The 24,784-nt window shown below is 44.1% G+C and overlaps 1 protein-coding gene across 1 annotated transcript in view; it reads right to left on the bottom strand.

Moving 5' to 3' along the window:
• The window catches only part of GINS2 (GINS complex subunit 2), a 35,631-nt gene that overhangs the window by 1,364 nt on the left and 9,483 nt on the right, over positions 1-24,784 (bottom strand). Inside the window, exon 3 of the mRNA XM_086350218.1 lies at positions 2,140-2,239. Coding sequence (XP_086206344.1) covers positions 2,140-2,239 — 100 coding nt within the window. The remainder of the gene's footprint in view (positions 1-2,139; positions 2,240-24,784) is intronic.

The following is a 24,784-nucleotide window of genomic DNA, read 5'->3' on the forward strand; positions in this document are numbered from 1 at the left end:
AGGCTGTGTGCCAGGCGCAGCCCTCTGCACTACACAGCACAGCACTTCCCTCCCCTCAGAAGCCCGTGAAGGACAGAGACCACAAAGATACGTTTGCAAAAATTACAAAACAAAAAGCAAATCAGCATAAGTAGCCCGCCCATACATAGCAAATTTGGGGTAAAAGTATGGCCTGGAGTCCGCGCAGGGCACTGACAGCTTTCCTGTGACACATTTTTAAACTGACCTTAACCTCTAAAGGAAGGGACAAACTAAGACAAAAGCAGAGGCCAACATCCTTCACCAGGCCTCCTGGAATGAACTCCAGGGACGACAGGCTGGATGAACCTCCGCAGGCTACAGTGAGCTCATGAGTGGAGACGGAGAGTCAGTGGTATAAAGCTGATGTAGGAGACTTAAGACCCAAACGTGGATCTTACGGTCTGAACAGCAGGTGAAGGAACAAAGGCCCACAGCTCCTTGTGAACTGCACTGCAGAACAAAGGCCCCTTCGCTGAATGAATGACTCTAAGGAAATGGGGGGTTTGATAGGAACTGTGTACATGATATTCTGAACTTCAAAACCTACAGACGCGCAGACCTTCCCTCTGCTTCTGTATTCTCCTTTCTGAAGTCACTCCCCTCCAAGGCAGCCTCTGGGTCCTCCAAATGACACCCCCTCCCACCCATGCCTGAACACCCTCCTGGGGACACGGCTTCCGCTCCCCTGCCCTCAGCAGGCACGCGGGTCCCAGCAGCCCCGCTCCACAGCCCTGGGCTCTTCACCTTCTGTGCTGCCTACACCCTCTCCCCTAATATGTGTCCCTCCATCCTCCGAGCCACGGAGCCCTCCCCGGGCAGTGCCAGGCGTGAGGGCTGCATCAGGCTGTTCTCCTAACAGATTGTCACACCACACCAGTAACAGAACCAGAACTTGGGCCTACAGGACCAATTCCACTGCCTAGTGGGACACTTAGCAGGCTGTACAAGGGGAGTGTTGTGAACTGCACAACTGCCGCCTCAGGTCAACTCAAGGACAAGCCCACGTGACGCAAGTCTCCACTTGAATCCGCAGTGCCGTGCACGGGGCCCCAGCCCTCGCTGTTCTACAGCAGGCAGCAGGCCGCTTCCAACTTCCGTTCTGGACCTGCCCTTGAATTCACCAATTAAAAGGTGCTCAGCGTTTGAAAGGCTTGGCATTGTGCAGACTACATTCTAAGCTGCTCCTAGGCAACGCTGTCTATACTTGCCTGCTTTCTCCGCTGATTCATTCATTTATTGACAAACACGTGAGCAACAAACATGTGAGCACCCGGCACTGCTGGGGCACGAGACGGCCCCTGCCCGTGAGAACGGGGGCGGGGCAGAGGAGCGGCCCAGGCAGACGGCGGTGAGAGCAGAGTGCTGACAAGGGCTGCCCTGGAGACGGGGATGAGCACAGGCGTGCTTACCTGGGGGGAGGACCTGTGCTAAACCCAGGAGGAGGCGGGGACAGGGGACTCGCTGGGCAGAGGAACGGGGCAGTGGACACGCACACGTGTGCTCTGAGGACCTGGACCTTCTACTTACGTGCGGAAGTGAGAGAGGCCAGCGTGACCCCGGACCCTGGAGAGAGAGGAAGGCCTGCAGAGCTGTGAGACAAGGAAGAGGGGAGCCAGGCTATGCAGCGTGAATGCCACGAGCAGGACTGCAAGCCTGGAGAGGCTCCAGAGGGCAGGGGAGGCCCACGCAGCCTTCTCTACAGAAGCGCACTCTGGCTGAGGGAGAAGCCGACAGGGAGCCTGACCAGGGGCCTTCCCATCCAGCTCAGGGTCACAGGCAGACGGGAGCCCCGGCCCTTCCCTGTGCAGGAGACGGAAGCTCTCAGACACCCAGGCCCCAAGAAGAAAAGGGGTGCAGGGTGACTAACAACGGTGACTGCTGTGAAGGAAAAGCCACTGTTAGAGGGAGTCCAGAAACAAGCGGGGGTTAGGATGCAGAACAGAAAGAACACGGGGTTCACCAGGAGAGGGAAGGACAGAGGAAAGGAAAAGGGGAAGTGGGACAGCCGGAGCCCAGTCAGCGTGTGTGTGCCCGATGCCTCCAGGCTGAGGGCTGGGGCGGAGAGGGGTCCAGACCGATGCAGGCGGCACAGGCTGTGGGCTCCGTGGAGCTACTCACTGATTTAACAGCAGTTTGGTGAGCTCCATGTAGTAAGGGCTGGGCATAGGTGTAAAAGTTTCTTCCTTTCGTTCATGATCTCGAATCTTCTCCAACTTTTCTGAAATTTAGAAGTGAATACATTTTACTATGACCATAAGCAAAATATATATTTAAAACCTTCCAAATTTACCAAGTGGGTTTCCCAGGTGGCGCAGTGGTGAAGAACACACCTGCCCAAGTACTTCATGTTACCTAGTCAATCAACTAACAGAAAAAAAAAAACACTTTATCATTTATTATCACTAACTAGATATTACAGGGTTGATTTCTTCAAACCTCTAAGCTTCTCTTAGAGAAGGTGGTAGATTTGGGTTATAGCTGTTGCTGGGCCTGCAAAATGCATGACTGAGAACAGTCAGAGCCAGGTCTTTTCTTGGGGAGAGTGAAGTATTCTACCTTTGATCCAAGGGGACATGATAGTAACTAGTGACTGGCAAAGTTTCCTTCTTCATACCAAACCTTGTTTAGGACTTCCCTGCTGGCACAGTGGATAAGAATCCACCTGCCACTGCAGCGGACATGGGCTTGATCCCTGGTCCCGGAAGACTCCACGTGCCCTGGAGCTAAGCTTAGAGCCTGTGCTCCGCAACAAGAGAAGCCACCACAGTGAGAAGCCCGTGCACTGCAAGCAAGAGGAGTCCCTGCTGGCTGCCACTAGAGAGGAAGCCTGCACAGCAACGAAGAATCCGCACAACCAAAGATATTAACAGACAAAAAACACTGCTCAGAAGAGAGCAAGACAACCTACAAGTAAGAGGAGCTTGAAAGCCCCAAGTCTGGAACCAAAGTGCTGAGTCCGATCCCATCCAGCAAGAACATCGCACACCGGCCTCCCCCGTCCTTTCCCCTGGCTGAGAAACCCTGGTCCTGAACCAGGCTGCAGCTGTGGTGAAGGCGCGCACAGGCCACTCTGCGTGGGGTCTCCTCTGACTGCCCACCCACCCCCAGGGCCCCTGGTGCCCACCCCCTGCCATCCTCACCCTCTCCAGCCTTCTCCCCGCACACTCCCGCACCCCAAGGGCGTGCTGGACCCCCTCTCACTGCACAGAACGGGGCGTGGCAGCTGCCCTCACTGCTGAGTGCGCCCTCCTCACTCTCCAGTCCATCAGCCTCCACGCAGCACCTTCTGTCTTAAAAAGAAAACTCTCCTCTGACTCCCCACAGTCAACGCCCCTCTCCCAGTCTAGCCCAGGCTGGTCCCAGTCTTGGGAAACGGCACCCCAGCTCCGCCAGCAGCCCCAGCGGGCACCCTCACTTCTCTCTGATCCCAAGGCCTGTCCCGCAGCAAACCCTGCCCATCTGTCTTCAAAACACACCTGGACCCCAACCACATCTGCCCACCTCCATCAACCCAGTGGTCGGGCCACCCTGAGCTCCTGATGGGACCCCCGCCTGCCCTCTCTCCACACTCGTCTTCCCCACACCACAGACCGACTCTCCCTTTTTACATCTACCTCAGAGGATAAAACACCTCTGTCTGATCTCTGCAGCAGAGACCGACAACACCCAGCGTGGCCTGGGGCGGAATAGCAGCAGCTCGTACATCTCTGCTGGGTCACAAGAGCGGTTCAACCATGCTGCAGGGCTGCTGAGCGGCTCCTCCGAGAGTGAGCAGTCTGCCCTGTGAGCTGGCAGTTCCAGGGCTCTAGGCGTTTATTTACCCAAGAGAAATAAAAGCAAATACCCACAAAAAGACTCAGACACGACTGTTCACAAAGCAGCCTTGATCACAATAGCCTAAAATGGGGAACAACCCAAACATCCACCAACAGAAAATGCGGACAAGCTGTGGAATACTCACACAGTGAGTGAAACATTATTCAGGATAAAAGAATAAGGTAACAACACATACAACAACAGGGGAACGAATCTCAAGAACGTTACGCTGAATTAAAGATGTCAGAGCAAGGACTTCCCTGGTGGCCCAGGGACAAAGATGCCACGCTGCCGGTGCCGGGGTCCTAGGTTAGACCCCACATGCCAGGACTCAAGAGTGCACACACCACGGCTGAGACCCAGTGCAGCCAAATAAACGTTTAAAAGAAGCGAGAGCAAAAACTGACATGCTAGATGATTCCATGTGCGCCATCCGAGAACAGGCAGAGCTAATCCACGGTGGCAGCGGCAGCAGCGGCCCTCGTGGACTGATGAGCGATGCCCACTCCTGTGCCCAGGATGGCCCAGGCCTGTGAGAAGGCCCAGAGAAACTTTCCCACGCCTTCCCGCTGACTCGGGGCTCCCACCAGACAGGTTTTTGCCCCACATCACCTGGGGTTGGAACAGGCTGGAAAGGGAAGAAGTGCCGATGGAACCAGGACCTTGGTGTGTGGGGAGCCAGCGGGGCGGGGGGCGGGGGGCAGTGCTGAGGGTATGTGTCCCTGCTTAAAAAAACCAACAAGCCCTCAAAGCCTAACGAACTTGAGTTTCCTGCCATGTTTCTGGACCACCAGCTTCACACACCCCTTTGGGATACGGACTAAAGACAAAATGCTCACGCAGTCTCTAACCTATATTTGAGTCACACTTGGCTCCAAGTGTCCAAGCTTCTAGGAGGCAGGGGCCCCTGGGTGATTCCCAAAGGGAAGGGGACAGTCAAACTCATTCAGAGGCTTTTCAGATTCTATATTCCCCCAAACCCAACCCTAGATAAATTTGAGATTCTTCTCAGTAATGAGCCATTCTTATCACCAAGGTGAGGGAAAAAAGCCTGCAAAAGTTTGGGATAAAGACAGACAGCCTCTTTGACCCAGTATTTTCCTTTTTTTTCCCCCCAACACCTTTATACAGAGGCATAATCAACATATCATGCAATTCACCCACTCAATGGTTTTTAATATAGTCACAGAGTTGAACACCGATCACTTCAATCGACTTTACAGTATCTTCACCACCCCAAAAGGAACCCCATAATCTTTCTATCACCCACTCAAACCTCCATCCCTAGGCAACCACTAATTTCCCTTGTCTTTACGGATCTGCCTGCTCAGGACAATTCATCACATAAATAGAATAATTCAATATTTGGTCTTCGTGTCTGTGCAGCTGACAGTGGAGACAAGACGGCAGAGAGACATGAGCTCACCTCTTCTTATGAAGACACCAAAATCACAACTAAGTGCTGAACGACCATCGACAAAGACTGCTGGGGCCTACCAAAGAGATATGCTACAGCCTTTGACTGTGTGCATCACGATAAACTGTGGACAATTCTTCAAGAGATGAGAACACCAGACCACCTGACCTGCCTCCTGAGAAATCTGTAGGCAGGTCAGGAAGCAACAGTTAGAACTGGACAAGGAACAACAGACTGGTTCCAAATAGGAAAAGGAGTACATCAAGGCTGTATACTGTCACCCTGCTTATTTAACTTATATGCAGAGTACATCATGAGAAACGCTGGACTGGAAGAAACACAAACTGGAATCAAGATTGCCAGGAGAAATATCAATAACCTCAGATCTGCAGATGACACCACCCTTATGGCAGAAAGTGAAAAGGAACTCAAAAGCCTCTTGATGAAAGTGAGAGAGGAGAGTGAAAAAGTTGGCTTAAAGCTCAACATTCAGAAAACGAAGATTATGGCATCCGGTCCCATCACTTCATGGGAAATAGATAGGGAAACAGTGCAAACAGTATCAGACTTTATTTTGGGGGGCTCCCAAATCACTGCAGATGGTGATTGCAGCCATGAAATTAAAAGACGCTTACTACTTGGAAGGAAAGTTATGACCAACCTAGACAGCATATTACAAAGCAGAGACATTATTTTGCCAACAAAGGTCCGTCTAGTAAAAACTACAGTTTTTCCAGTGGTCGTGTATGGATGTGAGAGTTGGACACATCTTTCCTTATAGAAAGCTGAGTGCAGAAGAATTGATGCTTTTGAACTGTGGTGTTGGAGAAGACTCTTGAGAGTCCCTTGGACAGCAAGGAGATCCAACCAGTCCATCCTAAAGGAGATCAGTCCTGAATATTCACTGGAAGGACTCATGCTGAAGCTGAAACTCCAATGCTTTGTGATGTGAAGAACAATGCCACCTGATGTGAAGAACTGATTCATCTGAAAAGACCCTGATGCTGGGAAAGATTGAAGGTGGGAGGAGAAGGGGATGACAGAGGATGAGATGGTTGGATGGCATCACAGAGTCAACGGACATGAGTTTTAGTAAACTCCAGGAGTTGGTGATGGACAGGGAGGCCTGGCGTGCTGCAGTCCATGGGATCGCAAAGAGTCGGACACAACTGAGTGACTGAACTGAACTGGCCAAAGTATTAGAGCTTCAGCTTCAGCATCAGTCCTTCCAATGAATATTCACGACTGATTTCTTTTAGGATAGACTGGATGGATCTCCTTACAGTCCAAGGGACTCTCGAGAGTCTTCTCCAACACCACAGTTCAAAAGTATCAGTTCTTCGGCACTCAATCTTCTTTATGATCCAACTCTCTCATCCATACATGACTAATGGAAAAACCATAGCTTTGACTATACAGACCCACTGCACTACAATATGAAATAAAACTTAAAAACAAACATACAGTACCTAATTAAACTCAAAAGCTTTCACACAGCAATGGAAACCAAGAACAAAACAAGACAACCTATAGAATAAATGTCTGCAAACAATAAGACCAAGAAGGGATCCATCACCAAAATTGACAAAGAGCTCACGGAGCTCAATATCAACAAAATCCAGGGCTTCCCTAGTGGCTCAGTGGTAAAGAGTCTGCCTGCCAAAGCAGGAGACACAGGTATGATCTCTGATCCCCACATCCGCAGAGCAACTACGCCGTGCTCCACAACGATAAGCATGTGCTCTAGACGCAGCAGCTGAGCCCACACCACAACCAGAAGCCTGAGCGCCCGGCGCCCACGCTCCGCAATAGGAAAGAGCCAGGTGAACGGGAGGCCGAAGACTGCAACCGAGAGCAGGCACAAGCCATTTTATTCAGAATGGATAAACTGTAAGTTTCCAGTGTTTGCCACTGAGAACTACATCCATCCTCCTGGGATAAACCATAATGGAAAAGAATATTAAAAAAAAAAAAGAGTGTATGTATCTAACTGTCACTACCCTGTACAGCAGAGATGGGCACAACACTGTAAATCACCTATACTTCCATTTTTTTAAAAAAGATGAGATAATTTCCATGTGCAGCAACATGCATAGACTTTGAGATTATCATACTAAGTAAAGTAAGCCAGACACAGAAAGAAAACAAAGACAAATATCATACGATATCACTTGTGGATTCTTAAAAAAAAAAAAAATGATACAACTAAATGTATTTACAAAACAGAAACAGACTCAGTAAACAAATTTATGCTTAGCAAAAGAAAAACGTGGAGAGGAAGGATAATTTGGGAAACTGACATAAACACACTACCATATTTACAGTAAATGACCAACAAGGACCTACAGTACAACACAGGGAACTCTGCTCACCATTCTGTAAACCAAGATGGAAAAAGAATTTGAGAAACATACACGTAATACGTATCACTGAGTCATCATGCTGTGCATGTGAAACTAAAAATCACTGTTATTCAACTATATTTCAGTACCGGAGAAGGCAATGGCACCCCACTCCAGTACTCCTGCCTGGAAAATCCCAAGGATGGAGGAGCCTGGTGGGCTGCAGTCCATGGGGTCGCTAGGAGTCAGACACGACTGAGCGACTTCACTTTCACTTTTCACTTTCAAGCATTGGAGAAGGAAATGGCAACCCACTCCAGTGTTCTTGCCTGGAGAATCCCAGGGACAGAGGAGCCTGGTGGGCTGCCATCTATGGGGTTGCACAGAGTCAGACACCACTGAAGTGACTTAGCAGCAGCATACTTCAATATAAGATAAATTATTTTTAAAAAAAGCAAATAGGAGCAAATGAAAGTCAAAAGCTTTTGCACAGCAGAGGAAATCATAAAGACAATGACAAGACAACCAACAGACCAGGAGGAAATATATGCAAATGATGAGACAGACAAGGGATTAGTATCCAAAACTGACAAAGAGCTCAGGCTGCTCAATATCAAAAAACCAACTCCATCAAAAAATGGATGAGTCCTACATCAACGTGTCTCCAAAGCAGATACACAGATGGCAACAGGCTCTTGAGAACATGCTCAACATTTTCAATTGTTAGAGAAATACAAATCAAACTACAAAAAATACCACTGCACTCTGGTCAGAATGGCCATCATCAAAAAGTCTACAAAAAATAAATGCTGGAGAGGGTGTAGAGAAAAGGGAACACTCCCACACTATTATTATTAAGGAATATCGGTGCTGGAGATGACTTGAGAGTCCTATGGACTGCAAGATCAAACTAGTCAATCCTAAATGAAATCAACCCTAAATATTCATTGGAAGGGCTGATGCTGAAGTTCCAATACTTTGGCCAATCAATGTGAAAAGCCGACTCATTGGAAAAGACCCTGAGGCTGGGAGAGACTGAGGGTAGGAGAAGAAGGGGTGGCAGAGGATGAGACGGTTAGATAGCACCACAGACTCAATGGACAAGAATTTGAGCAAATTCCGGGAGATAGTGGAAGACAGAGGAGCCTGGTGTGCTGCAGTCCATGGGGTGGCAAAGAGTCAGACATGACTCAGCGATTCAACAACAGTCACTCTGGAGAACAGTTTGAAGATTCCTTAAAAAACTAAAAATAGAGCCACCATATGATCCAGCATTCGTATTCCTATGGATACAAAGAAAACCATGGTTCCAATGGACACACGCACCCTAGTGTTCACTGCAGCACTGCTTCCCACACCCAAGACATGGAAGCAACCCAAATGTTCATGGAGAGACTCATGGATGAAGAAGATGTGGTACATACATACAATGGAGTATTACTCAGCCATTAAAACAAATAAAATAATACCATCTGCAGCTACATGGATGAACCGGGATTAACATGTAGATTGTCATACCAAGTAAACTAAACCAGAGAAACACAAATATCATATGAAATGGCTTATATGTAAATTCTAAAACAAAATGATTCAAATGAATATATTTACAAAATAGAAACAGACTCACAGATTTAGAAACCAATCTTACCCTTGGCATAAAGGAAAAGTGGAGGGGAGAGAGATACTGGAGGTTGGGATTGACATGCACACACTGCCATACTTAAAATCAATACCCCACAAGGACCAACTGTGTAACACAAGGGACTGACAGCAGGGTGCCGAGAGCAAGGAGGAGCGTCCCCTTCAGCTGACTGGCCCATACTGCCTAATGGCACTGAAAGATATACAAGCCCCCCCACAATACACCCCCTACCAGTACTCCAAAATGGTCAAGGGGAAAAACCCCACCAGCGAACTGGTGGGACTTTCCCCACTGCAGCACGTGCACACACACACCACTAACCTGTGGTGGCCACTGGGCTCATCAGCTGCTCATAAACACTCCATGAAGACATATGTCTAATTAATGAGAAGGTATGTGCAGTAGAGCCTCTTGCTATATAACCTGCTGCTATCAATCAAGGTTGTCAATCAGTGACCCTCCTCAATTATGCAAATGACCTTGCCTTAAAAACTTGTACCCCAGACCTCTAGGGCCATTTGCCTCCCTTGGAGCGACCCACCTCTCTCTTGAGGTGTTCTCTCTGTTCTTTCTTTTCTTTTCTCAGTCACTCACTTGTGTCTGACTCCTGGTTACCTGTTCTTTATTGTTAATTAACTTTCTGGTAATGGTAGGATCTTAGATTCTTTTTTGGGTCCTTACTGAGAACCAAGGTCCACAGGAGGAAGGGTCTCCAGACTCTCTTTCCACTAACAGAACTCTCTGCTCACTATTCTTTAATGACCGAAAGGGGAAAAGAATTTGAAGAGAGTGGATACATGTATATATACAACTGAATCACTACACTATATACCTGAAACTAACACAACTTTCAGTTCAGTTACTCAGCCGTGTCCAACTCTTTGCAACCCCATGGACCGCAGCACGCCAGGCCTCCCTGTCCATCACCAACTCCCAGAGTTCACTCAAACTCATGTCCATTGAGTCAGTGATGCCATCCAGCCATCTCATCCTCTGTCATCCCCTTCTCCTCCCACCTTCAATCCTTCCCAGCATCAGGGTCTTTTCAAAGGAGTCAGTTCTTTGCATCAGGTGGCCAAAGTATTGGAGTTTCAGCTTCAACATCGGTTCTTCCGATGAACAATCGGGACTGATTTCCTTTAGAATGGACTGGTTGGATCTCCTTGCAGTCCATGGGACTCTCAAGAGTCTAATCCAACACCATAGTTCAAAAGCATCAATTTTTCAGCACACAGCTTTCTTTATAGTCCAACTCTGACATCCATACATGACCACTGGTAAAACCATAGCCTTGACTAGACGGACCTTTGTTGGCAAAGTAATGTCTCTGCTTTTGAATATGCTGTCTAGGTTGGTCATAACTTTCCTTCCAAGGAGTAAGCGTCTTTTAATTTCATGGCTGCAGTCACCATCTGCAGTGATTTTGGAGCCAAAAAAAATAAAGTCTGACACTGTTTCCCCATCTATTTGCCATGAAGTGATGGGACTGCATGCCATGATCTTCGTTTTCTGAATGTTGAGCTTTAAGCCAACTTTTCACTCTCCTCTTTCACTTTCATCAAGAGGCTCTTCAGTTCTTCTTCACTTTCTGCCATAAGAGTGGTGTCATCTGCATATCTGAGGTAATAGATATTTCTCCTGGCAATCTTGATTCCAGCTTGTGCTTCATCCAGCCCAGCATTTCTCATGATGTACTCCACATATAAGTTAAATAAGCAGAGTGACAATATATAGCCTTGATGTACTCCTTTTCCTATTTGGCATCAGTCTGTTTTTTCATGTCCAGTTCTAACTGTTGCTTCCTGACCTGCCTACAGATTTCTCAGGAGGCAGGTCAGGTGGTCTGGTATTCTCAACTCTTGAGGCATTTTCCACAGTTTGTTGTGATCCACACAGTCAAAAGGTTTGGCATAGTCAATAAAGCAGAAGTAGATGTTTTTCTGGAACTCTCTTGCATTTTCTATGATCCAGCGGATGTTGGCAATTTGATCTCTGGTTCCTCTGCCCTTTCTAAATCCAGCTTGAACATCTGGAAGTTCACGGTTCACATATTCTTAAAGTCTGGCTTGGAGAATTTTGAGCATTACTGTACTCATGTGTGAGATGAGTGCAATTTTGCAGTAGTTTGAACATTCTTTTGGCATTGCCTTTCTTTGGGATTGGAATGAAAACTGACCTTTTCCAGTCCTGTGGCCACTGCTGAGTTTTCCAAATTTGCTGGCATATTGAATGCAGCACTTTCACGGCATCATCTTTTAGGATTTGAAATAGCTCAACTGAAATTCCATCACCTCCACTAGCTTTGTTTATAGTGATGCTTCCTAGAAAGGCCCACTTGACTTCACAGTCCAGGATGTCTGGCTCTAGGTGAGTGATCACACCATTGTGAGATTATCTGGGTCGTGAAGATCTTTTTTGTACAGTTCTTCAGTGTATTCTTGCCACCTTTTAATATCTTCTGCTTCTGTTAGGTCCATACCATTTCTGTCCTTTATCAAGCCCATTTTTACATGAAATGTTCCCTTGGTATCTCTGATTTTCTTGAGGAGATCTCTAGTCTTTCCCATTCTATTGTTTTCCTCTATTTGTTTGCACTAATCACTGAGGAAGGCTTTCTTATCTCTCCTTGTTATTCTTTAGAATTCTGCATTCAGATGCTTATATCTTTCCTTTTCTCCTTTGCTTTTCGCTTCTCTTCTTTTCACAACTATTTGTAAGTCCTTCTCAGACAGCCATTTTGCTTTTTGCATTTCTTTATTAATCAACTAAACCGCAATATAAAACAAAAATAAAAATAAGCAAAGGGGACATAATTAAACTCAAAAGCTTTTGCATAGCAAACTATAAAAAAAAATGAAAAGACAACCTTCAGAACGGTACAAAATATTTTCAAATAATTAGAGCTACAAGGGATCCATCTCCAAAATGTATAAAGTCATGCAACTTGATATAAACCCAATCCAATCACATAATGGGAAGAAGACTCCAAAAGACTTTTCTCCAAGGAACACATGTAGTTGTGCAAGAAGCATCATCATCATCGCTAATTATTAGAAGAATGCAAATCAAAACTACAATGAGATATCACCTCACGTCTGTCAGAAAGGCAGACACCAACAAGTGTACAAACAATAAACGCTGGAGAGGGTGTGGTGTGGAGAAAAGAGAACCCTCCTCAACTGTTCGTGGCAATGTACGTTGGTGCAGCCACTGTGGAAACCAGTATAGAGGTGCTCAGACATTAAAATTAGAGCTACCATATGATCCAGCAATCCCCACCCCCCCACCGGCATCTAACTGGGCAAATATATACTTCAAAAAGATACATGCACCCCTGTGGTCATAGCAGTGCTGGTTACAACAGCTGAGACACGGTAGATATATAAATGTCCCTCAACAGATAAATTCATAAAGAAGATGTGCTACAGCCATGCACTGGAGTGCTCATCAGTCATTAAAGAGAATGAAATAATGCCACTTGCAGTAACATCAGTAGACCTGGAGATTACCATAGCAAGTGAAGTAAGCCACACAGACAAAGGCAAACATCACAGGATACAGCTTACATGCAGAATCTAAAAATATACAAATGAACTGATTTACAAAACAGAAACAGACTCAGACAAAAGCTTACCATTACCAAAGGAAAAACACGGAGTGAAGGGGTAAACTGGTAGTTTGGGATTGACATATACGCACAGAAACATTTAAAATGGATAACCAACAAGGACCTACTATACAGCACAGGGAACTCTGATTAATAATCTCTAATTATTTAAATGAAAAAAGAATTTAAGAAAGAGAAAATACATGTAATGTGTTATAACTGGATCACTTTGCTGTACACCTAAAATAACACAACATTGTTAATCAACTACATTCCAATGAAAAATAAAAACTAAAAATAAACAAATGAAACCTCATTAAATTCAAAAGGTTTTGCACAGCAAAGGAAACCATAAACAAAACAACACACAGAATGAGAGAAAATGTTGGCAAAATGATGAGACTAACAAGAGACCCATCTCCAAACTTGACAAAGAGCTCATGTAGCTAAAAAAACAATCCAATCAAAAAAACGGTCAGGAAACTTGAACAGACTTTCTCTAAAGAAGACACACACATGGCCAAGAGATGTATGAAAAGATGCCTAATATTGCTAATTAGAGACAGGCACATCAAAACTATAATGGGATATCATCTCACACTGGTCAGAATGGCCATCATCAAAAATTCTACAAACAATGAACGCTGGAGAGGGCATGGAGAAAAGAAGTCCTGCTGCACTGCGGTGTTAATACACGCTGGCGAACTTATGGAGAGCAGTATGGAGGTTTCTCAGGAATCTAAAAACAGAGCTATCCTATGATCCAAAAACCCCACTCCTGGGCACACACCCAGCCTAAATCCAAAAAGACACATGTACCCTATGCTCATAGCAGCACTGCTTACAATAGCTGAGACATGGAAGAAACCTAAATCTCCACCAACAGATGAATTCATCGAGTGGTAAATACATACAATGAAATACTATTTAGCCATTAAAAAAAGAAATGACGCCATTTGCAGCAACCTGGATGCAATTAGAGATAACTGTACTGTCAGTCAATCAGGAAGAGAAGGACACATACCACGTGGCATCAGTTACACATGGAATCTAGAGTTCGGCACAAATGAACCCGTCTACAGGACGGGAGCAGACTAACACAGAAGTCAGACTTCTGGCTGCCAGGGGAGGAGGGGTGGACAGCTACAGGGGTGGACTATGAATTCTGCACTGGTTGATGCAAACTATTAATTTAGAATGCATAAATAATAAGGTCCAACTGTCTCACACTGGGAACTATATCCAACCTCCTGGGAGAAACCATAATGGAAAAGAATATTTTTAAAAATGTATACACACACACACGTGAATAATTAAGTCACTTTGCTGTACAGCAGAGATGAGCACAGCACTGTAAATCATCTATACTTCAATTTAAAAAAAAAGAATGAAATAATTCCACTTGCAGCAACAGGCATGGACACGGAGATTATCATACTAAGTCCAGGAAACCAAAGAGAGAAAGACATATCATATGATATTGCTTATATGTGGATTCTATAAAAAGTTATAGAAAGGAACTTATCTACAAAGCAGAAACAGACTCACAAACTTATGGTCAGCACAGGGGAAAAGTGGAGGGGAAGATAAATTGGGAGTTTGGGATTGATATATACACATTACTATATTTAACATAAATAACCAACAGGACCTACAGTAAAACACAGGGAACTCTGCTCACTATCCTGTAAAAACCGTAATGGAAAAAGAATTTGAGAAAGAGATACACGTAGGCATGTGCATGCTAAGTTGCTTCAATCGTGTCCGACTCTTTGCAACCCTAGGGATCGTAGCCCACTGGGCTCCTGGTCCATGGGATTCCCCAGGCAAGAACACTGAGGTGGGTTACCATGTCGTCCTCCAGGGGGTCTTCCTCAACCAGAAATTAAACCCACGTCTCTTGCATTGGCAGGTGGGTTCTTTACCATTAGAGCCACCTAAGAAGCCCAATATGTATATGTATAACTGAAATACTATGCTGTAAATCTGAAACTAAGACAACACTGTTGCTCAACTATATATTTCAATATAAAAACTAAAACCAAAAATAAACAAATACGACCAAATAAAACTCAAAAGTTTTTGCACAGCAGAGAAAACCATGCGGAAAATGACAAGACAACCCACAGAATGGGAGAAAATATTTGCAAATGAAGTGACCTACAAGAGCTTAATCTCTAAAATTTACAAACAACTCATACAATTCAACAACAAAAAAGCTTGAACAACCCAATCAAAAAATGGGCAGACAGTTTCTCTGGAGGCTCAGTGCTAAAGAATCCACCTACCAATGCAGGAGACATGGATGGATTCAATCCCTGATCCGGGAAGATGCCACTTGCTGCATAGCAACTAAGTCTGCGCACGGCATCTGTGCTCCAGAGCCTGGGAACAGCAATGACTGAGCCCACGAACTGCAACCACTGAAGCCCAAGCACCCTGCAGCCTGTACTCCACAACCAGAGTGGCCACTGCAACAAGAAGCCCATGAACCGCAACTGCAAAGTAGCCCCTGCTACCCACAAGCAGACAGAGGTGTGCAGCAGTGAAGACCCAGCACAGCCAGAATAAATCGATCACTTCTTAAAAAAATGGGCAGAAGATGTAAATAGACATTTCTCCAAAGATGGCACAGACAGATGGCAAAAAGCACATGAAAAAGATGCTCGACTCTTTTAATTATTCAGTTCAGTTGCTCAGTCGTGTCCAACTCTTTGTGACCCCATGAATCGCAGCACGCCAGGCAGGCCTCCCTGTCCATCACCAACGCCCAGAGTTTACCCAAACTCATGTCCATCGAGTCGGTGATGCCATCCAGCCATCTCATCCTCTGTTGTCCCCTCCTCCTCCTGCCCCCAATCCCTCCCAGCATGAGGGTCTTTTCCAATGAGTCAACTCTTCGCATGAGGTGGCCAAAGTACTGGAGTTTCAGCTTCAGCATCAGTCCCTCCAATGAACACCCAGGACTGATCTCCTTTAGGATTGACTGGTTGGATCTCCTTGCAGTCCAAGGGACTCTCAAGAGTCTTCTCCAACACCACAGTTCAAAAGCATCAATTCTTCGGTACTCAGCTTTCTTCACAGTCCAACTCTCACATCCATACATGACCACAGGAAAAACCATAGCCTTGACTAGATGGACCTTTGTTGGCAAAGTAATGTCTCTGCTTTTGAATATGCTATCAATATGCTATCTAGGTTGGTCATAACTTTGCTTCCAAGGAGTAAGCGTCTTTTAATTTCATGGCTGCAATCACCATCTGCAGTGATTTGGGAGGCAAAAAAAAAAAGTCTGACACTGTTTCCACTGATTCCCCATCTATTTCCCATGAACTAATGGGACCAGATGCCATGATCTTCGTTTCTGAATGTTGAGCTTTAACCCAACTTTTTCACTCTCCTTTTTCACTTTCGACAAGAGGCTTTTTAGTTCCTCTTCACTTTCTGCCATAAGGGTGGTGTCATCTGCATATCTGAGGTTATTGATATTTCTCCCGGCAATCTTGATTCCAGCTTGTGCTTCATTCAGCCCAGCGTTTCTCATGATATACTCTGCATATAAGTTAAATAAGCAGGGTGACAATATACAGCCTTGATGTACTCCTTTTCCTATTTGGAACCAGTCTGTTGTTCCATGTCCAGTTCTAACTGTTGCTTCCTGACCTGCCTACAGATTTCTCAAGAGGCAGGTCAGGTGGTCTGGTATTCCCATCTCGAGGAATTTTCCAGAGTTTATTGTGATCCACACAGTCAAAGGCTTTGGCATAGTCAATAAAGCAGAAATAGATGTTTTTCTGGAACTCTCTTGCTTTTTCAATGATCCAGCAGATGTTGGCAATTTGATCTCTGGTTCCTCTGCCTTTTCTAAAACCAGCTTGAACATCTGGAAGTTCATGGTTCATGTATTCTTGAAGTCTGGCTTGGAGAATTTTGAGCATTACTGTACTAGTGTGTGAAATGAGTGCAATTGTGTAGTAGTTTGAGCATTCTTTGGCATTGCCTTTCTTTGGGAATGGAATGAAAACTGCCCTTTTCCAGTCCTGTGGCCACTGCTGAGTTTTCCAAATTTGCTGGCATATTGAGTGCAGCACTTGCACCGCATCACCTTTCAGTATTTCAAATAGCCTAACTGGAATTCCATCTCCTCCACCAATTTTGTTCGTAGTGATGCTTTCTAAGGCCCACTTGACTTCACATTCCAGGATGTCTGGCTATAGGTGAGTGATCACACCATCGTGACTATCTGGGTCATGAAGATCTTTTTTGTACAGTTCTTCTGTGTATTCTTGCCACCTCTTCTTATTATCTTCTGCTTCTGTTATTAGAGAAATGCAAATCAAAACTACAATGAGATATCACCTCCCACCAGTCAGAATGGCCATCATCAAAAAGTCTACCAACAATAAATGCTGGAGAGGGTCTGGAGAAAAGAGTACCCTCCTACCCTGCTGGTGGGAACGTAAAATAGTGCAGCCACTATGGAGAAGAGTATGGAGGTCCTTAAAAAGCTAAAAAAACAGCTAGCATATGATCCAGGAATCCCAATCCTGGTCACGTATCTGGAGAAAACCACAGTTCCAAAGGATTACATGCACCCCAACGTTCACCACAGCACTGCTTACAGCACCCAAGACATGGAAGCAGCCCAGATGTGCAGCGACAGCTGAGTGGATAAAGAAGACGTGGTGTGTACACACAACAGAGTGTTAGTCAGCCAAAAAAAAAACAATGACATCTGCAGCAACGTGGATGAACCTGGAGATTATCATACTATGTAAACTAACCACACAGAGAAAGACAAATACCATATTATATGGTTTTATGTGAAGTCTAAAAAAAATACAAATGAATTTATTTACAAAATAGAAACAGACTCAGAGACTTAGAAAACAAACTTATTATTAGCAAAAGGGAACAGTGGAGGCGAGGGATAAATTGGGAGTATGGAAATGACATACACACACACTACTATATTTAAAATAAATAACCAACAAGGATCAACTGTATAACAGAGGAAACTCTACTCACTATTCTGTTATAACTGAAATGGGAAAAGAATTTGAACAAGTGTAGATACATGTACATATACAACTGAATCACTATGCTGTACACCTGAAACTAACAACTTTATTAATCAACTAAACTGCAATAAAAAACTAAAAATCAAAGTAAACAAATGGGACATAACTAAACAAAAACTCTCACACAGCAACAGAAACCATAAACAAAATGAAAAGATAACCCACAGAATGGGAAAAAGTATTTGCAAACGATTAGACCCACAAGATATCAATCTCCAAAATTACAAGAGCTTATGCAGCTTGATATAAAAATAAACAATCCAATCGCTTAAAGGAAGAAGACTCCAATAGACTTTTCTCCAAATACATACAGCTGTGCAAGAAGCACATGAGAAGAGATCAACATCACATAATTATTAGAGGAATGCAAAGCAGAACCAGAATGAGATATCACCTCCCATCTGTCAGAAAGGCCATCATCAACAAGTGTACAAACAATAAATACTGGAGCGGGTGTGGGGAAGAGACCCTCCAAGCTGTCGGTGGCACTGTAAGTCGGTGCAGCCACCATGGAGATCAGCATGAAGGTTCCTCAGAAAACAAAACTAGACCTACCATATGATCCAACTATTGGGCATCAGTTCAGTTCAGTCGCTCAGTCGTGTCTGACCCTTTGTGACCCCATGAATTGCAGCACGCCAGGCCTCCCTGTCCATCACCAACTCCCTGAGTTGACTCAAACTCATGTCCATCAAGTTGGCGATGCCATCCAACCATCTCATCCTCTGTCATCCCCTTCTACTGCCTTCAGTCTTTCCCAGCATCAGAGTCTTTTCCAATGAGCCAACTCTTCGCAAGAGGTAGCCAAAGTACTGGAGTTTCAGCTTTAGCATCATTCCTTCCAAAGAAATCCCAGGCCTGATCTCCTTTAGAATGGACTGGGTGGATCTCCTTGCAGTCCAAGGGACTCTCAAGAGTCTTCTCCAACACCACAGTTCAAAAGCATCAATTCTTCGGCGCTCAGCCTTCTTCACAGTCCAACTCTTGCACCCATACATGACCACAGGAAAAACCATAGCCTTGACTAGACGGACCTTTGTTGGCAAAGTAATGTCTCTGCTTTTCAATATGCTGTCTAGGTTGGTCATAACTTTGCTTCCAAGGAGTAAGCATCTTTTAATTTCATGGCTGCAATCACCATCTGCAGTGATTTTGGAGCCCCCAAAAGTAAAGTCTGACACTGTTTCCACTGATTCCCCATCTATTTCCCATGAACTGATGGGACCAGATGCCATGATCTTCATTTTCTGAATGTTGAGCTTTAAGCCAACTTTTTCACTCTCCTCTTTGACTTTCATCAAGAGGCTTTTTAGTTCCTCTTCACTTCCTGCCATAAGGGTGGTGTCATCTGCATATCTGAGGTTATTGATATTTCTCCCGGCAATCTTGATTCCAGCTTGTGCATCTTCCAGCCCAGTGTTTCTTATGATGTACTCTGCATATAAGTTAAATAAGCAGGGTGACAATATGCAGCCTTTATGTACTCCTTTTCCTATTTGGAACCAGTCTGTTGTTCCATGTCCAGTTCTAACTGTTGCTTCCTGACCTGCATATAGGTTTCTCAAGAGGCAGGTCAGATGGTCTGGTATTCCCATCTCTTGAAGAATTTTCCACAGTTTATTGTGATCCACACAAAGGCTTTGGCATAGTCAATAGCAGAAATAGATGTTTTTCTGGAACTCTCTTGCTTTTTCCATAATCCAGTGGATGTTGACACTTTGATCTCTGGTTCCTCTGCCTTTTCTAAAGCCAGATTGAACATCTGGAAGTTCACGGTTCACGTATTGCGGAAGCCTGGCTTGGAGAATTTTGAGCATTGCTTTACTATCGTGTGAGATGACTGCAATTCTGCGGTAGTTTGAGCATTCTTTGGCATTGCCTTTCTTGGACAAAACTATAATTCAAAAAGTTACAATGCACCCTATGTTCATAGCAGCACTGCTTACAATAGCTGAGACATGGAAGAAACCCAAATGTCCATCAACAGATAAATTCATAAAGATGAATTCATATATATTTATATGGTAAATACACACAATGAAATACTACTCATCCATAAAAAAGAATAGTATGATGCCATTTGCAGCAACATGGATGGAACTAGACATCACCAAACTAAGTGAGGTAAGTCAGGACAAATCATATATCAGTTATATGTGGAATCTAAAATATGGCATATCCTGGAGCAGGAAATGGCAACCCACTCAGTATTCTTGCCTAAAATCCCATGGACAGAGGAGCCTGGCGGGCTACAGTCCATGGGGTCGCAAAGAGTCTGACACAATTTACCTACTGAGCGCACACGTGTACACACAAACACAGCGTTACAGAACAGAAAGCAGACACAGCATCATTCTTAATTTTTCCATATTTATATGCAATTAAAACGTAGAAAAAGGTGGGAGAGGAGATGGAAGTATTAGTGACAATCACCCATACCCTTACACCTGCAAGTCCAATTCTATTGTGAGAACTTGAAATATATGATAAAAAAAAAAATCCAGTGTGTGTGCATATATACTGTACATTTAAATTTTCCCTAGCTTGTCTGAGGAGAGGGTAGAAGCAACAGTATGCTTGGCACAAGGCTTCTTTTTTTTTTTTTTCCAAGATTTTTTTTGATGTGTACCAATTTTTTAAACTCTTTATTGAAGTTGTTACAATAGTGTTTGTAACACTATTTTTGGATTTTTGGCTGCAGCATGTGGGATCTTAGTTTCCTGACCAGGGACTGAACTCCTACCCTCTGCATCGGATGGTAAAGTATTAGCCACTGCATCACCAGGGAAGTCCATGGCATGTGGTTCCTCAATGCTGTTCTCCATTAAAATAAAACAAGCTGAGAAGACCAATCTGAGTTTGGGGTAGGGAAAGCTTAACTAAGCCTGAAACATCTTGTCCCAGAAATAAAAATGTGCTCAAAGAATGATAGTGACATAATAAAAGGACAGAGCAGCCAGCCCAAAAGGGCTCCCACTGGCCAAATTTGAAATAACTTTAATATTAAAGTATATAGTAAAATATAGTTGGTTTTAACCAATTGCATAAAATAAAAATCCATTAGTTTCTTTTAATATAAATAAATGCATACATATATACATAATTAGATGTGATGGGCTCTCTTTTACAATAAAATGACAGCAAATAAGTATAGAAGTAAATCAATGGATGCAAAAACTGCTAGGTAAGAAAATGATAAGAAAACAGATCAAAGTTAAGTTCATCGATTTCAGGGCAATCTGATGTTATGTGCCTCTGTTTTTCTTTTTGGAGGACAGTTGCTCTACAATGCTGTGTTAGTTTCTACTGGACAGCGAAGTGAATCAGCTATGCTGTGCTCAGTCGCTCAGTCACGTCCAACTCTTTGCCACCCCGTGGACTGCAGCCCGCCAGGCTCTTCTGTCCATGGGATTCTCCAGGCAAGAATACTGGAGTGGGTTGCCATGCCCTCCTCCAGGGGATCTTCCCAGCCCAGGGATCAAACTCAGGTAGCTCGCATTGCAGGCAGATTTTTTACCATTTGAGCCACCAGGAAAGCCCAAGAATACTGGAGAGGACAGCTTATCCCTTCTCTAGGGATCTTCTCAACCCAGGAATCGAACTGGGGTTTGCTGCATTGCAAGCAGATTCTCTACCAACTGAGCTACCAGAGAAGCCTAAATCAGCTATATATATACATATGCTGCTGCTGCTGCTAAGTTGCTTCAGTCATGTCCGACTCTGTGGGACCTCATAGACGGCAGCCCACCAGGCTCCCCCATCCCTGGGATTCTCCAGGCAAGAACACTGGAGTGGGTTGCCATTTCCTTCTCCAATGCATGAAAGTGAAAAGTCAAAGTGAAGTCGCTCAGTTGTATCCGACTCCCAGCGACCCCAGGGACTGCAGCCCACCAGGCTCCTCCGTCCATGTCATTTTCCAGGCAAGAGTACTGGAGTGGGGTGCCATTGCCTTCTCTGATATATATACATATACCGCCTCTTTTTTTTTTGTTTCCTTCCCATTATATGCCTCTTGATATAATGCAATGAGGAAGCCCCAACATCACTTCCCAGGCATCTCTGCTAAAAATGTATAACCTGAATCTAATTCTGAGGAAATGTGAGGCAAATCCAAGCTGACAGACAGTCTATAAAATAACTGCTGTACCCTTAAAAATTTTAAGATCGATAAAGACAAAGATTGAGGAAATGTTCCAGATTAAAGGAATCTATAGAAAAAGAGCACTAAATCCCTTGCGGGACTGTTAACTGGATCCTGAAATGGAGAAATAATAGCTGTAGAGGACACTAGTGGGACAATTTAAAAATCTGAATATGGATTGTGAATTAGATAATAATATTGTATCAGTGCTAAATTTCATAATTTGGAGAATTATACTGAAGTAATATAAGAAAATACTCTTGCTCTTAGGAAGTACACATTGTGTACTGCTAAAGGCATACATTGTCTCCAACTTATTCTCAGTGATTCAGGAAAAAATTAATATGCCTATACACTGGAATGGGTGAATTTAACTCAGATGACCATTATATCTACTACTGCAGGCAGGAATCCCTTAGAAGAAATGGAGTGGCCACCATGGTCAACAAAAGAGTCCGAAATGCAGTACTTGGATGCAATCTCAAGAACAACAGAATGATCTCTGTTCGTTTCCAAGGCAAACCATTCAATATCACAGTAATCCAAGTCTATGCCCCAACCAGTAATGCTGAAGAAGCTGAAGTTGAACGGTTCTATGAAGACCTACAAGATCTTTTAGAACTAATACCCAAAAAAGATGTCCTTTTCATTATAGGGGACTGGAATGCAAAAGTAGGAAGTCAAGAAACACCTGGAGTAACAGGCAAATTTGGCCTTGGGATACGGAATGAAGCAGGGCAAAGACTAATAGAGTTTTGCCAAGAAAATGCACTGGTCATAACAAACACCCTCTTCCAACAACACAAGAGAAGACTCTATACATGGACATCACCAGATGGTCAACACCGAAATCAGATTGATTATATTCTTTGCAGCCAAAGATGGAGAAGCTCTATACAGTCAGCAAAAACAAGACCAGGAGCTGACTGTGGCTCAGATCATGAACTCCTTTTTGCCAAATTCAGACTTAAATTGAAGAAAGTAGGGAAAACCACTAAACCATTCAGGTATGACCTAAATCAAATCCCTTATGATTATACAGTGGAAGTGAGAAATAGATTTAAGGGCCTAGATCTGATAGATAGAGTGCCTGATGAACTACGGAATGAGGTTTGTGACATTGTACAGGAGACAGGGATCAAGACCATTCCCATGGAAAAGAAATGCAAAAAAGCAAAATGGCTGTCTGGGGAGGCATTACAAATAGCTGTGAAAAGAAGAGAAGTGAAAAGCAAAGGAGAAAAGGAAAGATATAAGCATCTGAATGCAGAGTTCCAAAGAATAGCAAGAAGAGGTAAGAAAGCCTTCTTCAGCGATCAATGCAAAGAAATAGAGGAAAACAACAGAATGGGAAAGACTAGGGAATTCTTCAAGAAAATCAGAGATACCAAAGGAATATTTCATGCAAAGATGAGCTCGATAAAGGACAGAAATGGTATGGACCTAACAGAAGCAGAAGATATTAAGAAGAGATGGCAAGAATACACAGAAGAACTGTACAAAAAAGATCTTCACGACCCAGATAATCACGATGGTGTGATCACTGACCTAGAGCCAGATACTCTGGAATGCGAAGTCAAGTGGGCCTTAGAAAGCATCACTACGAACAAAGCTAGTGGAGGTGATGGAATTCCAGTTGAGCTATTCCAAAACCTGAAAGATGATGCGGTGAAAGTGCTGCACTCAATATGCCAGCAAATTTGGAAAACTCAGCAGTGGCCACAGGACTGGAAAAGGTCAGTTTTCATTCCAATCCCAAAGAAAGGCAATGCCAAAGAATGCTCAAAACTACCACACAATTGCACTCATCCCACACGCTAGTAAAGTAATGCTCAAAATTCTCCAAGCCAGGCTTCAGCAATATGTGAACCGTGAACTTCCTGATGTTCAAGCTGGTTTTAGAAAAGGCAGAGGAACCAGAGATCAAAGTGCCAACATCCGCTGGATCATGGAAAAAGCAAGAGAGTTCCAGAAAAACATCTATTTCTGCTATTGACTATGCCAAAGCCTTTGACTGTGTGGATCACAATAAACTGTGGAAAATTCTTCAAGAGATGGGAATACCAGACTACCTGATCTGCCTCTTGAGAAATTTGTATGCAGGTCAGGAAGCAACAGTTAGAACTGGACATGGAACAATAGACTGGTTCCAAATAGGAAAAGGAGTTCGTCAAGGCTGTATATTGTCACCCTGTTTATTTAACTTATATGCAGAGTACATCATGAGGAACCCTGGACTGGAAGAAGCAGAAACTAGAATCAAGATTGCCGGGAGAAATATCAATAACCTCAGATATGCAGATGACACCACCCTTATGGCAGGAAGTGAAGAGGAACTCAAAAGCCTCTTGATGAAAGTGAAAGTGGAGAGTGAAAAAGTTGGGTTAAAGCTCAACATTCAGAAACGAAGATCATGGCATCTGGTCCCATCACTTCATGGGAAATAGATGGGGAAACAGTGGAAACAGTGTCAGACTTTATTTTGGGGGGCTCCAAAATCACTGCAGATGGTGACTGCAGCCATGAAATTAAAAGACGCTTACTCCTTGGAAGGAAAGTTATGACCAACCTAGACAGCATATTCAAAAGCAGAGACATTACTTTGCCAACAAAGGTTTGTCTACTCAAGACTATGGTTTTTCCTGTGGTCACATATGGATGTGAGAGTTGGACTGTGAAGAAGGCTGAGCACCGAAGAATTGATGCTTTTGAACTGT

This window comes from Bos grunniens, chromosome 18 (genome assembly GCF_055505025.1).
Source record: "Bos grunniens cultivar Pamir isolate PY7600 chromosome 18, Bosgru_T2T1.0, whole genome shotgun sequence".
NCBI lineage: Eukaryota > Metazoa > Chordata > Mammalia > Artiodactyla > Bovidae > Bos > Bos grunniens.